Source organism: Eulemur rufifrons, chromosome 7 (assembly GCF_041146395.1).
Source record: "Eulemur rufifrons isolate Redbay chromosome 7, OSU_ERuf_1, whole genome shotgun sequence".
Lineage (NCBI taxonomy): Eukaryota > Metazoa > Chordata > Mammalia > Primates > Lemuridae > Eulemur > Eulemur rufifrons.
This window is the reverse complement of record NC_090989.1, coordinates 282,622,751-282,642,610: the sequence shown is the minus strand read 5'-3', so window position 1 is coordinate 282,642,610 and position 19,860 is coordinate 282,622,751. Positions and strand designations below refer to the sequence as shown.

The following is a 19,860-nucleotide window of genomic DNA, read 5'->3' as shown; positions in this document are numbered from 1 at the left end:
CTATCCAAATTCTAGAAATATTGTGCAGCACTGACTGTAGCCTGACCTTCAGATAAAAGTCATTTCTAAAACAGGACAAGCAACGCCTGCTGTCTCTTCTCCTGGGTGAAGAGACCCTCGTCTGCCTGCTGCATCTGCCCGCATTGGTCCACTTTGCAGTATCATGGTTTTTTTTTAATGTTTTAGCCAGAGTGCGCAAATGCGAGCTCTGGGAGGGCTGGTCTGATAGGAGCTTACTTGGCCATGACCAGAGAGAAACAAGTTTTCTGTTACTGAATAAAATCGGTTTGATGTGCCGCTTCTTCCTTCAGACATAGTGACTGAGACCTCGAATGCCTCAGATAAGATAAGAGACCCGTGGAGGTGTTCTAGTACCTGCCAGTCTGGGAGGAAGGATTGCTAAGAAGGGCTTTTCTGCAGCTCACAAGAAAGAAGTGGCTCTCCAGTTCCGGTCATGGGAAAAATGGAAATGTTCTTTGCTGCATTTTAACTTATGAGTAGATGCCAAGGTTTTTAAAACTCTTTTTTTTTTTTTTTAAGAGATAAACATAACTATCTCTAGGCTGTGATTTGGAGTGTTCCTTACCCAGTTTATCAGGAGAGGTGATGCTTGCAAGATCTTAGAAAGGAGGAATGAGGAGATTGGATCAAAACAGAGGACTGGGTACATATGTCTACTTTCTCCCCCTCCCTTGAAAGGACAGAGAAAGTATTTTTCAAAAGGAAAAAAAGTCCGAAATCATGTTCGAAAACAAGAAAACGGGCTCCATTAGAGTGAACCTAAAATTTTGACACATTTCTGAATGACAGAAATCAGACAGAACCAGACATACAGAAAGGCCAAAGCAGGGAAAGTACCACCAGGAGTCTGTGCAGGTGACCGCGTGGAGCCAGGGCTGCTCAGCACGTTTGGGGGGACAGAGGGGCTCTCGGCAATGGGGCCGGACTGTCTGCGAGCTGCTTTTGGGGCAGTCAGTTGACTGAGCCTCCCCCCTTCCAAGGTTCCACTAAGCAGAGAGCAACAGTGGCTTCTGCAGCCAGACTAAAGCAAGGAGCATGGAAAGGAGAGACAGAAATAATAACCTTGCGTAGCTATTTATTGCCTGAAGTAGGCCCTTACCCCAAAGTAAAACCACTAGTTCATCCCACTTTCCCGTCAATCCACAGCTCCCTGCAATCACTAGCCGTGAGCCACAGTGAAAGAAAAAGACACCCGCAGTCAGATGTTTAGGGAATGGCAAGGAAAACTAAGAGGCACCGCCAAGAGTAGCCGCGCATTTGAGGCAAATGACCATGGTGAAAGACAGAGGCCCAGGCTCAACAGGAAGGTGCCGCCCTAGCGATCACCTTGTTATTCCTACCACCACGCATGGCCCAGGGACCAGGACCCAAGCTCAAAGCAGTCACATGGGAATGGGACATGAAGGAAATGACGCTGGCGTGACGCTGACTGATTTGTGTGTGCGGAAGGGGTTCTGTGTTAGATGCTGACAAACCAACGCCATCCCAGCCTCTTCACCGGGAAATGCAAACGTGCACAGAGGAGGGGAGGCCCTGGAGCCCTGGCTGTGCCCTCAAGGCCTCAGGACCCTGTTGGGAAGAAAGCCATTGCCGGGGCATCCACAGGTGACTTCTCCTTGCAGTTATAAAGAATCTAATGCTCAACAAATATGGGCTGTGGGGTTGACGGGGAATGTTAGGGGTTGAACTCTGTCCCCTCAAAGTTCTTATGTTGAAGTCCTCGCTTCCACTGCCTCAGAATGTGACCTTATTTGGAAATAAGGTCATTGCCAAGGTAAGTCATTAATATGAGGTCATAAGTGAGCAGCATGAGCCCCTAATCCAATATGACGGGTGTCCTTATGAAAAGGGGAAACCAGGACATAGACACACTGACAGAGAGAATGTCATGTGAATGTAAAGACGGCCACCTACAAGCCAAGGAGGGAGGCCTGGCACAGATCCTCTCATGACAGCCCTTGGAAGGAACCAGCCATGCCGATGTCTCGATTTTGGACTTCTGGCCTCCAGAACTGTGAGACAATAAATATCTGGTTTGGGCCAGGCACGATGGTTCACACCTGTAATCCCAGAACTTTGGGAGGCCAAGGCAGGAGGATCGCCTGAGGCCAGGAGTTCAAAACCAGCCTAAGCGACACAGTGAGACCCTGTCTCTACAAAAATAAAATGAAAAATAAATAAAAATAAGTCAATATCTGTTTTTAAGCCACTCGGTTTGTGGTCATTTGCGAGGGCAGCCCTGTGACACTAATACAGAGACTAACACACTAGACCTGAGAATGGTCTGAGAAGCCTTGCAGGGGCCAGTGGGGCTCAGGCTGGGTGGGGGCAGGACCTGCTGGGCACAAGGGAGAGAGCCGCCAGGGCAGGAGCCCAGCTGGTGCCGAGAACAGCCGCAGGGAAATACCTTATCGCAGGAGAGAAAAACTTCCCCACCCAGATAGAGAAATCGGGGCTTCTTGTGCTCCAGGGAAGCCAGTTCTGAGTTGCTCGAACCTGGCAGAGGCTGGTCTACCTGTGTCTTAAAATATACTCTCCCCAGCCTAGAAATAACTCAACTGCAGGCTTTTTATATTGATAAATTCACCCTATTATTAGGCAGCGTCTTCTGTATATTTAGATTAATAACCGTGTAATGATCACCTTTGCTGATTTAGGTGGTGTCATTTTAAGGAATTACAGTTTCGATCCATCTTCCCTTTCTCCTTTCCCTCTGTCCTCCCTGCATTATTCCTGAGGAAGAAACCAATTAATAGTAGCTTGACTGCTGAAATGCAGCCTGCTCTACAATGTAGCAATGCCTAATGGAGTTTTAATTTCCCCATGGTGAGTCAATATTTGCTTTAAGAAAGAAAAATGTCACCATAAACCACTGCCCCAAATGAATTTGGTAGCACAGAGGGTGAGATAGTCGTCTTTTTTAGGCAAACAGTGATGGAAAGTGGATACAGGGGTGGGAGGATTTCACTCTGCACAAACAGGGTTGCCTAAGGTTTTGCTGCTGCTTTAGACGATGATGGTTATTAAATATTTTGCTTTGCAAATGCGGATGACTGTCAGAAACTCACCCACAGTTTAAAGGGTCTGAAACAAAGTCATTATAATATAGAAGAAGGACAATTTATTCCAGCCTTTTAATAACTTGCGGGGCTTAGGGAGGGGGAATAGGATATTAGGCCTCCCTGTTTGAAGACATTACGGTGGTTTCTTATTTCCCCCAACTAGGGTTGCATGCGGAAACCAGATCCTACTTTCTAAAAAATGTATAAGACTTTTCAGGATCATGCAAGGAAATAAAGTTCTGCAATCTTCCCTCTCATAATAAGTCTGTCCAAAAATGATGTTGCTCATTCTGTTGAAAGATAGTTTCATTTCCCAACTCAAAATTGGTATGAAAAATTTGCCTTGCCAAATGAACATTGTATACTGAACTTGTCAAATCCTTTCTCCTGACACAAATAAAAGATAACATTGGGTGGCAGCATGTAAAACAGCTCTGACAAGATAGCAAAGGAAGACAAAGAAATATACATATTTTGATTCTGTTTTAGAAGCTGGGGAAGGGGGGAGGGGGTTCCCAGCAGAATGACTGGCCAGCTTGTGAATGCTTCAGGTAACAATTGAACAAGTCACTTTCATGTAGCTTTTCAATGGTATAATGACCCGGTTTCCAATTAGCCAAAACATGACAAAATCTCAACTTTTATAGCAGCAAAAGCTGCCAGGGAGAAGGCCGTCTGAGTGACAACGCTCTTCATTCAAAAGTTTACTGGCGCACCGTGTGGCTGTAATTACTAGTTCTAACGCTGGGAAATTATTCCGTGTGTGTTTAAAAATAAATAAGGTAAATGATCATCCTTTCATTAGATCTGTACTCATATCATGTAAGTGACTTTTTTTTCCTATTAAAATTGTTGATTGAAGGCCGTTAGCTGTTTATCAGCTCAAAATTACATTTCTGCCCTCTTAGGGGCTGCCGCCTTTAAAAATCACACTCGGCGCCTAGTTAGTAACAAGAAAAGACTCCTAAAACTGCAATTTGGGGGGGTTGAAAAACACAAGCAAGAAACCCAGATTGCACCTTCATATCCCCAAAGGCATCACGCTTCTTTGTTCTGCTAAGAAAAATTAACCTCAATCTCAGCTCGGGGTCCCTAGACTGATTATCATAGTCATTTAAATACTGTAATCTCATTTTCAGCAGGGGGATAAGGGAGGGCAGCCTGGAGAGAGGGGATTGGGGACGAGGTTGGAGAGAGAAAGAGAGCAAGGGGGGGCAGAATAAATTATCTGACAAAGGGAATCAGGCCTTTCTGCTCACAGAGCCTATTTCGGATCCTTCCACTTGATTGGAAAAGTTGATGAAGTTTAAATGAAGCAGAATTAGAACCTCAGGCCGCTGAGTATTGACGGGGCTACGCGAGAATGTGCAATTCAATAGCCCCGGTTTTGGCAGAAAACAAGGGAACGGCCTAAATGGTATAATCTTCAATCGCATCTAACATCCACACTGACAAGGCAGGGTAATGAGTTAGGCCAGATCAGTCCTGTTAGTTAAAGAAATTAATCCCTCCCGCGCCCTGAGCTGGGCTTTGATGCCTATTGTGTGGGCCGCGGTCCTGGGCTATCTAAATGCTAACTAACTGCGTGGTGAGGGGACTGTGCTTTTCATTGCTGGTGCTAATCTGATAACAATTTGCTCTCTCTGATTAGGGAGGTGGGGAGAAGAAAGGGGCGATGGCTGGGAGAGGAGGGGACACCCTCCCTTTGAAAGGGTGAGGCCACTCTGCTCGGCCTCGGCCTGGATGTTGGCTTTGCCCCAGCCACCCCAGCTCCCGGGGAGGGACGCTCACATTTGAATAACCTGAAATCCAGGTTTCCACGGCAAAGCTCATATCCATGCTCCATGCTCCTTTCTTCCGTATACCGTGTCTCTTCTTAAAATTTCAAGTGGTGACACCACAGGTGCAGACTCCTTATGCAGTCCCCACCTGATCCCAGTGTCCCTTTCCCGGCACCTCCCTCCGCTGCCCTCTTCCGGGCATGCTCCCTCCAGACTTCCCCTGCAAACACACCCACGCTCTTGGCACCCGATTTCTCACTTTGGCCACTGTCTGCATCTGAAAGACCTTCCTCCCTCCTCTTCACCTTCCAGCAACTCCACAGGCTTTTCTGGACCACCCCACCCACCACTCCCTCTTCTTCCTTTTTAACAGACTTGGACGTGGGAGCCATACCCTGGGCCCCACTGGTTTCAGCCTTGTGCAGTCAACTTCTAGGTGTACGTGCATGTGTGTAGTGTGACTCATCTGCCCAACTGGACCGGAAGGTCCTTTGAGAACAGAAAGTACAGTCCAGATGAAGATGACCCTTTGGACAGATACAGATGGAGATGACATGGATGTAGGGGATACAGATGCAGAGGATATAGACGTAGATGACAAAGATGTAGATTAGCTAGATTCTTCTCTCCCATCAGGACAAAGAAGCCCCTGGCGTAACGGGCAGTGTGGCCCAACACGTAAGGAGCATGACAAGCTGTGGACTCACTCAGGCCACAGTGCAAGCCCCAACCCTGCCATTTACCCTCTGTGGGACCCTAGGCATGTTACTGGGTTTTTCCAAGGTGAAGACACGAACCTTGCAGAGAACATACATGAAGGATCTGGCACGCAGGAGGTACCCAACACGTGGTGGATCTGCACAGTGTTTCGACCTCAGGCTGGCTCCTCCACACATTAGCTGGATGACTGTGGGCAATTCGTGTAACCTCTGTAAGCCTCAGCTTCCCCATCTGTAAAATGGGAATGATAGTCATCTCGCCTCTCAAGATAGGTGCAGAGATGTAAGGGAGAAGGAGCCTAAGAAGGCTGGCACAGTGCCTGGCACAGGTGGGCACATTAGCTGGCACAGTGGGGCTGTCGGCTGCTCAAGTGGTCCACGGCCGGGAGCCTCCTGGAAACCAGACTCCGGGCTCAGCCCCTCCCCATGCACCCTCTCGGGGAGAAGTGAGGCCCGTGAACACCCTGCGAGGCGATTCTGGGAGGATCCGCCACGAGGTGCCAGCTGCTGCCTGAGAGAAGACGGAGCTCTCGGTACACCAGGCAGGCGCTTTCCTTTAGAAGGGAAGTGTTTAAAGGACTTGCTTAGGCCGGGCGCGGTGGCTCACGCCTGTAATCCTAGCACTCTGGGAGGCCGAGGTGGGCGGATCGTTTGAGCTCAGGAGTTCGAGACCAGCCTGAGCAAGAGCGGGACCCCACCTCTACTAAAAAAAAAATAGAAAGAAATTATATGGACAGCTAAAAATATATATATAAAAAATTAGCCGGGCATGGTGGCGCATGCCTGTAGTCCCAGCTACTCGGGAGGCTGAGACAGGAGGATCCCTTGAGCTCAGGAGTTTGAGGTTGCTGTGAGCTAGGCTGACGCCACGGCACTCACTCTAGCCTGGGCAACAGAGTGAGACTCTGTCTCAAAAAAAATAAAAAATAAAAAAAATAAAAAAATAAAGGACTTGCTTAAACCTGCGAATTTATGCCCACTGGGTGCCTACAGAGAGAGCAAAATCTTCAGTGACAGTTTATAAAGGTTTTGGAGGCAGCGTTGAAGCCCAGCACTCAGCCCTAAGGGACCCCTTGGAATCGCTCCAGCAGTTTCCCTCAAATGACTTGGTGAATAGACTGAGCGTGGCCAACTTGGGTTTGTTTAATTCGTAAAAAGTAAACAAATTGCAGTTGCTAACCCTAAACCAGCGTGGTGCGCGTCCCGCCACCAGTCGCCTGGCAGGGGACCAAGATGCAGCTAACGTGTCCACTCCAGCAGTCAAACCCCAGCCCCCTGCAGTCAGGCATGTGTCCCTCTGTCAGCCTGTCCTTGCCCTCAGGGCAGCAAGGGAGCCGCAGTTGTCCACTGTAGCATGTCGCAGAAGACCTGCCTCTCAGCCCTCTGTTCTCTGTCACATCATTGCCCTTGCTGTGGCCCTGCAGGTCACTTCCTGCCCAGGCTCATCTGGGCCCCACCTGATGCTCCACTGCAGCCACCAGCCCTCTTTCTCCAAAGCTCCACGTCCCTCCTTGCCTTGGTCTTCTTGAAAAACCTCTTATTTTGCCTGGAACAATCTCTTGCCACCGCCTACCCAAGCATAGACACACACCCACCCTCCTCCCCGCTCCTCTTCATGGACCAACGCCACTCATCTCAGGGGCTTGGGCTAAAATGTCCCATCCTCTGGGTGGGACTTGCCAAGCCTCCTGGTTGTGTGCCTCCTCTGAGCACCCTGGACTCCTGAGTGAGGAACGGTTGGCTTATTATCTGTCTTCTCCAGGGTCTTGTAGGCCACTGCTAATAGGGACTAAGGCTATCTTGTCCACTGAGGTGCCCCCAAGACACAGCACACAGCCTGGCACATAACAGCCCCTCAATAAACATTGTGCACATGGCCAAATGAGCAAATGAAGGGATCGGCTGAGCGTGGTTCTCAGGAAGAAGCCATTCAGGTGTGGAGGCATCAAGGCTTAGAGACATCTACCGACTCACCCAAGGTCTCAGAGCCAATGAGAGTGCGTAGCAGACTGTGAGCTCGTCACTGCACCCTAGGGCCCGGCGTGCCTGTCCAGGGGAACTGTGCGATGCTTAGTGAACGAATGAAGGACATGTAGCCTGGAGAAGAACCAAGGGCTCTCAAGTGCAGCGATCCTCTGCGTCCCCCCCACCAGCCCCGCTGAGCACACTACCCCCTTTCCTGGAAAGCTCTTCCTCCCCAGCCAAAAGCTGACTTACATAAAACTGATGAAGTTTAGCTTTAGGATCACTCACTAGCACAGGGCCCCTTCCAAGGCCTTAGACTTAATTTCCAAAATTATTTGTAATTTTGTATTCTGTTTCTTAAAAGGCGGTCCCAAAATTGCATAAGCTTCAAGCCTGACAAACCTGGATCCACCTCTGCCCGCCCCCCCCCCCACTCTCCAGCTCCCCCGACACGCTTACTAACCTTCCTGTCGAGACTCAGAGCCACCAGCCTATGGGACCTTCCCGCAGCGCCCTTCCCGCAGGTGGAGCTGCCGCCAGCACGGGGCACGGTTCCCATCTGGATGGCTGCAGCCGCACCTGCAGCACTTTGCTGTTGATTTTTTCTACGTCTCTTTCTGCCTATTAGATTGTAAGCTCTTTGAGGGCAAATCCTAAATCCATGCTGATTAACGTCTGTATCCTTGGCACCTGGCACTGTGCCCAGTACACAGCGTGTGCTCAGAAGCGTCTGCTAATTAAAGCAGAGAGTGAATGAATGCACCTCCTCCTCCTTTCTTCACAACACTCACAGAATCATACAGTTGCTGTTCTGTCCATTCTTGCCAAAAACACCTTGCACATTCCAGATGCTGAGCCTTTGCTCAGGTCAGCCCCTCTCCAGGTGCCCCCTATCTTGCTTGCCCCCGCCCCCCACTAGAATCCAACCCACGCTGCAGCCCCAGCCCAGCCCCACAAGCCCTCTGCGCTGCCTGAAATGCCCGACTCTTCTCCCGCCTCAACTCCTGAATGCAGCACTCTGGCCTCTCATCACCTCTCCTTGCACTTCTAATAAATTATGTTATTGGATTTAATGCGCAAAGTCTCGTTCTCCCCTGACCAGACCACCAACTCCTTGGAAATGAAATCTTAAACCTCTTGTGTTTCTACCGGTACCTTGCACACTGTAGGTGTTCAATAAATATTTGCTCATTGACTGATGGGTTCATTAGCAGTCTCAAATGCATACCAAAAAAAAAAAAGCTAACTTCTCTGTTCTCAAAGATCTTCTGGGAGGCAGAGGGAAAGTACGAATGCAGCTCTACATGATGGGAACATTATGGTGGCATCTTAATGTGGCGACATGGCCAAATTCACTACCGTCTGGTAAAACTGACTAACGAAGCTGCCAGCAAGTTTTCTAATTCCCGCAACAGAAATGCTGTGGCCAAGAGATCACCTCTCTCGATGTCCTTCCGCGGGCCCCATCCTGGTGGGGGGCTGTGGCATTTGAGCTTTGGCTCACGGGGCCCTGACGCTGTGACACGGCTTAGACGCCGTGCTCTTGGTTACAAATGGCCAGCCACCTGGCAGCGGTGTGGCCTCTCACTAATGCCACACATACCTCGAAATCAAAGAGCTTCTGGGCCTCCACATTCATTCTTCTGGACAAACACAAAAGATTTTGATCCACACAAAGAAATTTATCTTGTACGCTTCTGAGTGCATTTGGTCTCCCAAATATGCATTGTTTGGTTCATATAAAAGATCAAAAATCCCTCTTTTGGGCTTATTATGTGTTTTCCACAATCCTTTGGGTGGGCCAGTCTCCCTCCTGTGCGCTACTCGTGTTGACCTTTCTGTTCATTGACCCATGTCTGTCGGTTTCTTGACTGAACCCTGATGTGCCTTTAAATTATTGGGTGGAAAAATACAACTGTTTTCTTTATAAAGTGCATTTATCTGCTTCCCTGAAACGCTGTGGTTAGTGCCACAATGAGCATAAAGTCTGCCGTGGGCCTCTGGCCCACTGTGAGTTTAATTTCTGGTGTACTAAGCCAACTCTGGTTTAAATCTTAGGTTAGTTCACACTGAGGAAAACAAACCAAACCAAACAAAACCCTCGGAAGTTGGTGCACCAAGGAAACTGAGTTTGTACACCAGTCAGTGATTACTCAACACATCAGCCCACTTGCTAAGTAGTTCGTCTAATGAGTTATTGAGCCACACTGCGTGGATTGCTGGGAATGCTTTTTAGTTTTTGCAACTACATCGTGGGTGAGGCTGGAGATAGACAAGCCACAGACAAAAGCTGCAAACTTACGTAAGCTGTATCACCCAGGGAAAGGAAATGGATTCAAAGGGGGAATTTAAAATAGCCCCTTAAATGTGTGGGAGGAGGATTCAGCAGCAAACAAAGGCTAGAATAGCAATTAAAACAAAACCATCTCCTTTCTAGAATCTTTGCCTTAGGTTTTCAAAAGACCATGGACCGTCCGTGAGTAATAATAAATTTCCCACAGGTTTAAGTCTTCTAGTTCAGGATTTCTCAGCCTCGGCACTACTGGTATTTGGGGACAGATGATTCTTGTTTTGGGGTGGGGGGCACTGTCCTGTGCATGGGAAGGTGTTGAGCAGCACCCCTGGCCTCTGCGCACCAGTAGTGCCCTGTCCCCAGTTGCAACAACCACAGATGTCTCCAGACATGGCCGAATGTTTCTGGGAGAGCAAAACCGCCTTCCTCGATTAAGAGCCACTGGTCTCCGCCAGGTGCGGTGGATTACGCCTGCAATCCCAGCACTTTGGGAGGCCAAGGTAGGAGGAATGCTCAAGGCTACGAGTTCCAGACCAGCCTGGACAACATAGCTAGACCCTATCTCTACAATAAACATGTAAAAATTAGCCAGGCATAGTGTCATACACTTGGAGTCCCAGCTACTTGAGAGGCTGAGGCAGGAGGATCGCTTGAGCCCCAGAGCTCAAGACTGCAGTGCACTTGCTACTGCACCCCAGCTGGGCAACAGTGTAAGACCCTGCCTAAGAAAAAACAACCGTTGGTCTCCAGGCTTGGAGAAACCAGGACCGAAATCTCTAAAAGTTTAATTTTATAACTAGATGTTGAATGAATTGATTATGAAGGGAGCTATGATGAATAAGATTTTTAGTGGTTATTGGTTTAATGTCTTACCTGCACTAGACACTATATGCCTTCAGGGAAGGGGCCCTCTTGCTTTTGACCACAAGCTCACTCGACCAAAGAATAAATAAAAAGGAAGAAAGTAAATAAAAAGATGGATGTTAAAAAAAAAAAAAGAAGAATTGGTCTAATTTCAGAATGTCATAATCTCTTCCATGATACAGTATCTCATTTGAATGAGTCTGGACGACAACCTTGAGACGTCGGCAAGGAGGTCTTAGTTCCCGTGCTCTACGGACAGGGAAACCCGGGCTCAGACACTGAGCTACTTGCCCCAGAACCCTTAAGGATAAGCCCGGCACGAGTGCCAGAAACCGGACGGCTTCACCTTGGACTAAGGCACCCCCAGGGGCTCCAGAGACAGGTCGCAGGAAACATGAGACAGCATGTGGGTGACAGTGTTTTCCAAAGAGAGCACAAAGGGGAAAAGTAAGCACTGAGGTGGATTTGTCTCGTTCTCTGTAAGTTCAGACTTTGCATACTTGAAATCAGTTCGTGAGAACAGTAAGGTCCCTCTGAGGAACAGAAATATCTGGAGTCGGGATATCGGGAAGTAACAAAGTGCTCGCTTACCCAGTGCCCTCCTGGGCCCTCTGGGGCCAGGCACTGCCTGTGTCGTCTCACTGAATCTTAAAACTCTCCCAGGGCCGAGTGCTAACTATTACTGTCCCATTTTAAAGTGGGGGAAACTGAGGCTCAAAGGGTAAGTCACCTCATAGGTGGCACAGCAGGCAAGCTGCTGAGACAGAACTGGGTCTGGGACCCGCCTGGCCCAATGTCTCACATCCAAACCACCACGCTGGCCTTTCCTTCCTGCCGGGTAGCTGCAGTTTTATATCTACAGGAGCAACCAACTTATGTCTGTATTTCCTGTGGTTGTATGAAAACAAAATCTGCAGCCTGGAATCGTGTTTTGGTGTTTTGTTTTCCTTTTCTTTTTCTTTCCTTTATTTGTTCTGTTTTTTTTCTTTCTTTATTTTTTTTTTTTTTCCTAGCCTGGAATTGTTTTAACTGTCCTCCTCATTTACACTGTGGGTCCTCATTTCACTGATCCAGGACTTTGGAAGAGGCAAGGGACAATTTCCTTTAAAACTGAATTGTTACCAATGACCTACAAATGCTCAGTTTTTTGTTTTTTGTTTTTTTTAAAAAATATAAAAATCAGACGAGAAGTACTCAACAGGTATAATAAACACTAAAACCAACCAAACACAGGATGATCGTGACTGTTGTGCCTTCCCCTCTTTGCGCCCAGCCAACCCGTGAGCCCTGACACGGGAGCAAGAGCCCAGCAGACGGGTCTAAGGTTTAACAGAGCCCAGTGCCCAGCGAACTGGCAGAGCACGCCACACTGTCCTATTCAAATGGATTTGCACAGCCCCAAGGTCCTATGCCTGGTTACAATCTTTGTTGACTGTGACACACATATAAGCATTCCAAGCACAAGCAGAGAACTAACACTCCAAAACTGGCAAACTCAATGCACAGCTAACATGTCGGTGCTCTCATATTAGCTTTTCACGCAAAATACATTTAACTGTATTTATGTTTTCATTAAACTTTTTAAATGCAGATGTGTCTTCTTAAAAGCTCCTTTGAATCAGACTCCAATGCTTCACAGAACAGTTTGAAAACCACAAAAACTGCAATAGAAAATAGGATTTTGAAATTTCGTCTGTAGGGCCAGTTGCAAATCAAGAAAACTTTGTCTTGCAAATAAGGAAAAAGCAGTTGGAACTATACAGTGAGCAACCCTTGAGCCTGGAACGCTCTGGAAGGTGCGGAAGGGACACTGACTCGACTCCCCCAGCCTTAGAATTCTTCCTGGAGGAATGGCCTTCCCAACGCGCCACCCACCGCCACCGCAGTATCCTGAGAACCACGTAATCTGCGGTGGCTGAATTCAATAGAGGGAACCCAAATTCTGACATCTGATCTGCATTAATACTTCACAGCCTGAGCACACCTTCTTCAGGGGCACAAAGAGGAAGGCGGGCTGCTCCGGAGCAGCGAGCAAGCGGCTGTCCCAGGGTGGCGAGAAGCCGGTGGCAGGAATAGCCGCGGGGCTGGGAGGGGATTAGTTCGCTGCTTCAGCCCAGATCACTGAAGGATGTGACTGGGCGCCTGGAAGGGGGAAGCTTTGATTTAAAGAGAAGAGAAAAGAAAAAAGGACCGAGAGAGAGTTGCAAGGATAGATAAACCCTGGGCGCTCCCTAGAAAAAATGAAACCTACCCACTGGGCAGCCAAGACTGGGCCATTAGGATGGGAGGCTCGTTTTTTAATCCCAGCCTAATGTTTTATTTTCTCCTATTACGTTGTAATTGAATGTAAAAGGATTTGAGCAATCAGGGGTATATTCCTTTCAACAATAAAGCTGCATGTACCATTTTCGCACGGTACTCAAACATAATAAAAATACTGACCCACGTGGGGATATTTGTACAACTGTGTTTCTGTCTGCCTGCCTTTCTTGCGTTTGTCTCTGTCTGCGCACTGATGTTCACGGCATCAGTATTTATTAGCAATGTTAAGCTATTAGTGGGCATGGTGTGGTTGCCAAATTTTGTAGAGCATCCAGTTCGAACACGCTGGCTCTAAATAAATGCTTCCTCGTGATGATAATGATAATGATCCCAGCAGTGGCACTGAGTCTCATAAACTAGGACTCAAGTTGGAGTGGAAACCTACAAACACTTAGGATCTGAGGAAGGTGGAATCATGCAGCCCCAAAAAGCTGGTTTCCCCCCCCATTCTCCTCACCCCTGATCTCCTGATCTGAATCAGCTTTTACACCCTTCAAGGTCCAGTTCTAGGTCTCCCTGAGTCCTGCCCAGGGAGGGCAAATCTGAACCCTTCTGGGCAGAGCAGCTCACTTAAGAACTTATGGGGTGACCCATGACAATGCCTGCCTTATTATTTGTGAGTGTGTGTGTGTATGTGTGTGTGTAAAAAAAAGAGCTAATTCCCTGAGAGCTTTCTTTAAGGAGGAGCTGTTCTTAGCTATGTATATATCTCCCATCTCCACAGCTAAATATTAAATAGTTAACTCCTTGGGAAACTCAGAAAGTGCTGCATTCTAAACTTGTTTCTATGTCCCCGAGAAAGCTTAGGATGGTGTTAGGCATTTAGTAAACATTCAATAAATATGTCTTGGCTATTGACAAGACCTGAGAAATCAATAGAGCTCATTTTGGAAAGAACATTGTGTGAAATAATATTGGAATCAGATTCATTTTTGAACCCTTTTTGTCTGCCTGCTATACAGGATATAACCAGTCTGGGCTATCATTGGTTAATTAATTGTGTGTTGTGGCCAGAAGAGCATGGAGCTGGAAGTCAGGAGACCTGAGTCTCATCCCTCTTCTGCCACCAGCTCAGGGTAGCACCTCGGGCGGGTCTCTTCCACTCATTGGGCCTTAATACCCTCAAAAAAGGAGTTGGACTAGATGTCTGTAAGCTTCCTTCCAGTCCCAAATGCTGTGATTCTATGACTCTATTTTACAAAGGCATGCATTTCTTATTTGTGACATAAAGCCCCACAGAAAAACAAAGTCAGTAATAAATTATGAAAAAAATCGGGTGCCGTGATCATTTGCACTTTGTAAGGGTGCTCAATTGCATAAATTCCACCCCTGTACACAGGCTGCCTCTCCAGGGCGACAGAAGACTCCAGGCTGTCAGAGGAGCAAGCCAAGCAGTCTCTCCCTATAATTGTATTGACAGGTTATCAGCTGAGTTCCGATGGCAGGAAGGTGCGCCCCTGACAGGTTTTGTGAAGGAGCCTTGAAGGCTATTGTAGCAGGATTCTGTGTTGAGTCACAGAATTCTGGGGAAGGAGCCTGGTTCTTCTCTATTTAATTTTATTCCTTCCAGAGAGTCACATCTGAAGGAAAACTGGCTACCTACACATCACTTTATACAAGAGTAGAAGCTCTTTCTATTGGAAAATATTTACATCTTTTTGTGGCCTCGTGAAACACCAACTTGATTCAATCATTCCCATTAAATAAGCAGTTGGTTTGGTTTTAAATGAGGCAAATAGTTGTTGCGCATTTGTAGATAAAATACCTGCTTGGATGTCTGTGTTTTTCCCTTTTCACTCGGTTACTGTGGCATCTTGCAGACATGTTCTTGAATAACTGATGTGTCTACGTCCTGGTAAATTCCATAGGTGTGAAATACCAGTGTCGGGTTTGTTCAGTCAGTGTCTCTGCATTTTAAATGAAAAAATGCTGATGATATTCACTCGAGAAAACAATCTGAGCAAAAACCCCCAACAGGGTGGAATAAATAACTATTTCTAAGGTGCCATATTCTTCCAGTATAGAGGCACACCTTTAAGTTCAGGCTTAGACAAAACCAAAATACGCTTCGGTTCCAATCATCCTCCTAAAGACACCCCAGGCAGAGGGCAGTCCCCTGCCACACACAATGAGGAGGCACACACTAACCCAGGATCTGAAAATCTGACATGCCGCAAGGAAGAAATCCACAAACCAAGCTCAATAGAAATTTCTGTAACATTAAAAACATTTGTAAGGCTCCCTAATTTTAAATAATTTCAATTTTCTCCTTTTCTTTAAAACCAAAACCCCCTAAGTTTTTTCATAATTTAAATTTTCTTTAAAATATTGAAAGCTGTTTGGAGTGGTGAAAATGATGCTGGGCTGGGAGTCAGTGAATGTAGCTGCCAACACAGGCTCGGCCAGGACCTTGAGCAAAAACGGCCTCAGTGTACTCATTTGCAAAGGGGGGTCTGGAAAAGGGACCAGCCACAGTTCCTTTCCATGCTCCATTTCTCTGCCAACTTTTATTTAGGTCAGGTTTTGACCTATAAAATTATAAGATTTTCTAATCTTGTAGGAGGTAGTAAATATTGAAATGTGGACATAATCTTAACTGCTACAGAAAGTACCTTATGGCCCTTGAAGAACCCAAGAAGGCAAGTCAGAGGGAAAGGCTGCCCCCTGGCTGCCCCTGACAGAAGAGAACCCCGGGCTCCCTCCGATGCCCGGAGGCAGGTCCTGACGCTCCGGCGTGCTCACCTGGGGCCAGGGCAGGCCTGCTCTGCATCTCACTGGCTGAAGACAGAACCCCGGTCGTGTGTCAGTCATCTCCTGTATGTTTTCCAACCCTAAACTTGGGTTCAGGAATCAGGGATTGAATTCATACTGGAAGCTGTTCAGCTAGTGCCACCCAGAGGCCAAATCTTGTCCTTCTTGATATGGGGCGGGGAGCAAAAGGAAAAAGAAAAAGGGGGAAAATATACATATATATGTACGTGTATTTCATTTGACACATGTATGTACATATATTATGCATATACACATACACATGAGAGATGTAAAATTTATGTGTATGTATAATGTATGCACTACATGCACATACATGTAGGTGTGTATATATCCATATATATTCCATATATACACATATCGTTCAGGATGGGCATCACACGCTAATTTACTACAGTGAATAACTCCACAACGCCCTCACTTTCCATTTAACTAGGGAGAAGCTGGCCCACTAGTAACTACTTGAGCAAAAGCAATGACCTAACGTTAATGCAGCTAGTCAGAGGGGGTGGACGTAACTCTCTTCTCCATCCCAGAATAGCGAACCCCAACTGTCTGTCCCCTCTGTCGGCTGAGAGTGGCTCTTCTCACCTAGAAGTCAGTCAAAGACCTTGTTCCACTTTGTGGGGCCCAAGAAGAGGCATATTAGGTCGACGGTGCCAACGGTGAACAGCCAACTTCGCCCAGGTGCAGCCCCCTGCCTGGCAGTACCTCCCTCCTCTACAGGAACACAGTTTGGGGAAGGCAAGAGGAGGGACTCAATGTTTGTCCAGGAACCACTGAACTGAGCTGATTCTAGCACAGCCTTAAGAAAGTCCAGGTGCTCTTTACCAAAAAACAAAAACAAACCACCATCCCCCGCTCTGGGCTCCAACCAGCGGCTGGCGGTCAAAGAAGTAACTGTTGCTGAATCCCAGGTGGCCACCTGCGCCGCCCACCTCCCGCACCTGGGAACGAGCGCATTTTTAGAAGCGCACTGCCCTCCAGCGGCGCCAGGTAAACTTGCTGCAGGGCTCGCTCTCTGACCGCCCAGCGTCAGCTTGACTCTCCTGCGGCCCCGGGCAAGGTGTGGCGGTGCCAGCCAGCCTTGGGTTTCCCACCTCGCGGGGATCGAGACCCAGGTGAGGGAGCGCGTGTGCAGTAAAAGGGAAGGTGATCTAGCTAGAAACCGCCGATCCCTCGCTCATAAGGGCGAGGCCTCCCAGGTCAGAGACATGCACTTTTTTTTTGTCTTAGGGTTGTGATTTGAATAAGTAGCATAAATAGAGTATGATCGGGCGGAAATAAACTTCCAGGAGAGACGCAGAGCACTTGCTGCATACAAGTGGCTCGGGCGCGCAGGGGAAAGGGAAGCGGCGGCCTTCGCCCCGCGAGGGCTGGCAGTAAGGACACACGCGGGTGCGTGCGACCTGTACCCCCGCGCGTTCACCCTGTGGGAACCCACAGCGGCCAGGGTCCCGCAGAAATAAGCCTATTCGATTCTCCCAACCTGTCCCTTTAATAGGTGCCATTATCATATCCACTTCGAGTATGAGGAAACTGAGGCTCAGAGAGGCGACGCGACCTGCCCCGGACTGCACCGGGGTCCGGCGCTTCCAAGGCGGCTGGGCGGGGAGGCCGGGCGGGGCGGGGGGAGCCCCAGCGGGCGCGCGGGCCGCTCACCTTGACGATGAGCGGGTTCTGAAACATGGAGTCCCGCACGACCCCCAGCCTCTCGTTCTCCATGCCCGGACGGATGTCGGCCAGGGTCAGGGGCCGCCGCGGGGGCGGGCAGATCTGGCTGACCGTGCGGCGCACCGGCTGCTTCTTCTTCCATCGCATGAGGTCCTGGCCGGAGCTCCTGGCCTCTGGCATCCTGGGGGTGGCCGGGGAGCCTGACGGCTACTGCGGCGCCCGCGCCTCCCCGCGTCCGGCAGGCGAGGAGTTCCGAGGCACCCGCCGCTCGCCCCGGGCCGCACCACCGGGAACCAGGGGCGAGCCCCGGGTGCCGGGCCCCCTCCGGAGCAGGGCGCATCGCCTCGCCACGCTCTCTCGCTGCGAGGAGCCCCGGACTATTCTAGATTAGCCCGGCTAGTTCTTCAGAGCGTCTTCTGGGCACCGCGCTGCGGATTGGGAGAGGAAAAAATGAAGACCACCCCTTGAGGAAGAATGGAACGGTCCGTCTCCTTGGCGACGGGACGCCAACAGAGCCAGGCTATGCTTGTCCTTTTCTTTCAGGAAGCTATTGGTGGCCACCAATGTTGGACCTGTTTAGAGTTTTCTTGAATCGACGTAGGGAATTGCCACTGAGTTGTGTTAAAAGTGACGGGGCTTTAAGAGGGCCATTGATAATTGACTTCCAAGTCAAAGATACCATCCTTCCACCCACCCTACTCCACTCGTAGCCCCTCCCCGCCTCTGTTCCCTGCACTTACTATGCATTCCCGAGATATAGCGCTAAATTCTTCACGGTGAAATAGAAATCCGCATTCCAAGCCTGATATTGCTGCTAGTCCACTGGGTGGTCTCTGAGCTAGTCACCCTCCTGGATCCTCGGTATATTTTTCTGTGAGATGGGTGGGGAGGAAAGTCTAGAGTTGGATTAGATCAATGGTACTCAAGTTTGTGCAACGGAATGGAAGGAAATTGAAAAACACATATTCACAGGACCTAGACTCACTGAATCAGAATATCTGGAAATGGCACCTGGGATTCTGCATTTTTTTCAGTCTGCTTACCACCCTCTCCATCACCAATTTTTTTTATTTTTAAAAAGTTCAAACCCACAGAAAAGTTAAAAGTTGAAAGAAGGGTACCATGAAAACTCATTCACCTAGATTCACCAGTCCTTAGCACTTGCTGTATTTGCTTTCTGTGAGTTTATGAGCATGTACGTGCGCGCATACACACAGACACACACACACACAACAGAATCATTTGAAAATATCTGTAAACATAACATATTTAACCCTAGTACTTCATTATGTATCAAGGACATTCTCACACATAACTCATTGTCATGCATGACTCCAATGTCATTATCATGCTGGGTGATTTTAATGTGATACAACAATAATATCTAATATGCAATCCATATGCAAAGTTGAAAATCTGTATTTTAAAAAAATCTTCCCAGGTGACTGACTGGTGCAGTGTTTTCGAAATGATGATCTCTAATCTCTTATCTAGTTCCGGCCTTCTGTGGGTTCATTCATGCATCCCTATCATCTTCATTAAACATGAAAATATCCTCTTGCACAAGGCTCTAGGTAAGGGAGTTCACTATAGAACAAGTTATACTGATGACAAACCTGGACCTCAAGGCCTTACATATCAACAGTGGACAATACCAACACCACCTTTACAGAGCAAACCAGAGTTCCAACTGCTCATCCAAGGCCTAGAACAGCCCTTGGATGGCAAAGCTTGTGCATATGTGCACTCATTGTCTCCAGTCTATTTCCCTTCCAGACTTTCACAGAAGTATAGGTTGAACACTTTTAAAACAAAGCCACTTGAGGGCTGGGTGTGGTGGCTCATGCTTGTAATCCCAGCACTTTGGGAGGCCAAGACAAGAGGATGCTTGAGGCCAGGAGTTCCAGACCAGCCTGAGCAATATAGTAAGACCTCATCATGGTAGCGTGTGCCTGTAGTCCCAGCTACTTGGGAGGCTGAGGCAGGAGGATCACTTGAGCCCAGGAGTTTTAGGCTGCAGTGAGCTATGACCATGCCACTGCACTCCAGCCTGGGTGACAAAGCAAGACCCTATCTCTGGAAATAAATAAATAAACAAACAAACAAATACATAAAAGCCACTTGGCAGCTCACACAGAGGAAGTCAGAGTTGTGTAGTGAGGGGCAGGATATCAGAGTAGTGGAAAGAGCACAGGTTTGAATTCTGACTGGACCATTTAAGACACCTTGGACAAGTTACCACAGACCCCAGTTTTTTAATCCACAGGTGGGGCTAATAATATCTCATAAAGATACCTAAAATATAAGGTGGGTTATTATAGTATTAAATGAGAAAACTTGTTGCCTGCATGATTATGTTTATTATCCAAAAAGTCTAAAAGTCTGGGCAG

At 48.1% G+C, this 19,860-nt stretch overlaps 1 protein-coding gene across 1 annotated transcript in view; it reads right to left on the bottom strand.

The window, feature by feature from the left end:
• CFAP77 (cilia and flagella associated protein 77) overlaps positions 1-17,650 on the bottom strand; it is a 116,089-nt gene extending 98,439 nt beyond the window's left edge. The window contains exon 1 of the mRNA XM_069474774.1: positions 17,459-17,650. Coding sequence (XP_069330875.1) covers positions 17,459-17,650 — 192 coding nt within the window. The remainder of the gene's footprint in view (positions 1-17,458) is intronic.
• Positions 17,651-19,860: the final 2,210 nt, after the last annotated feature.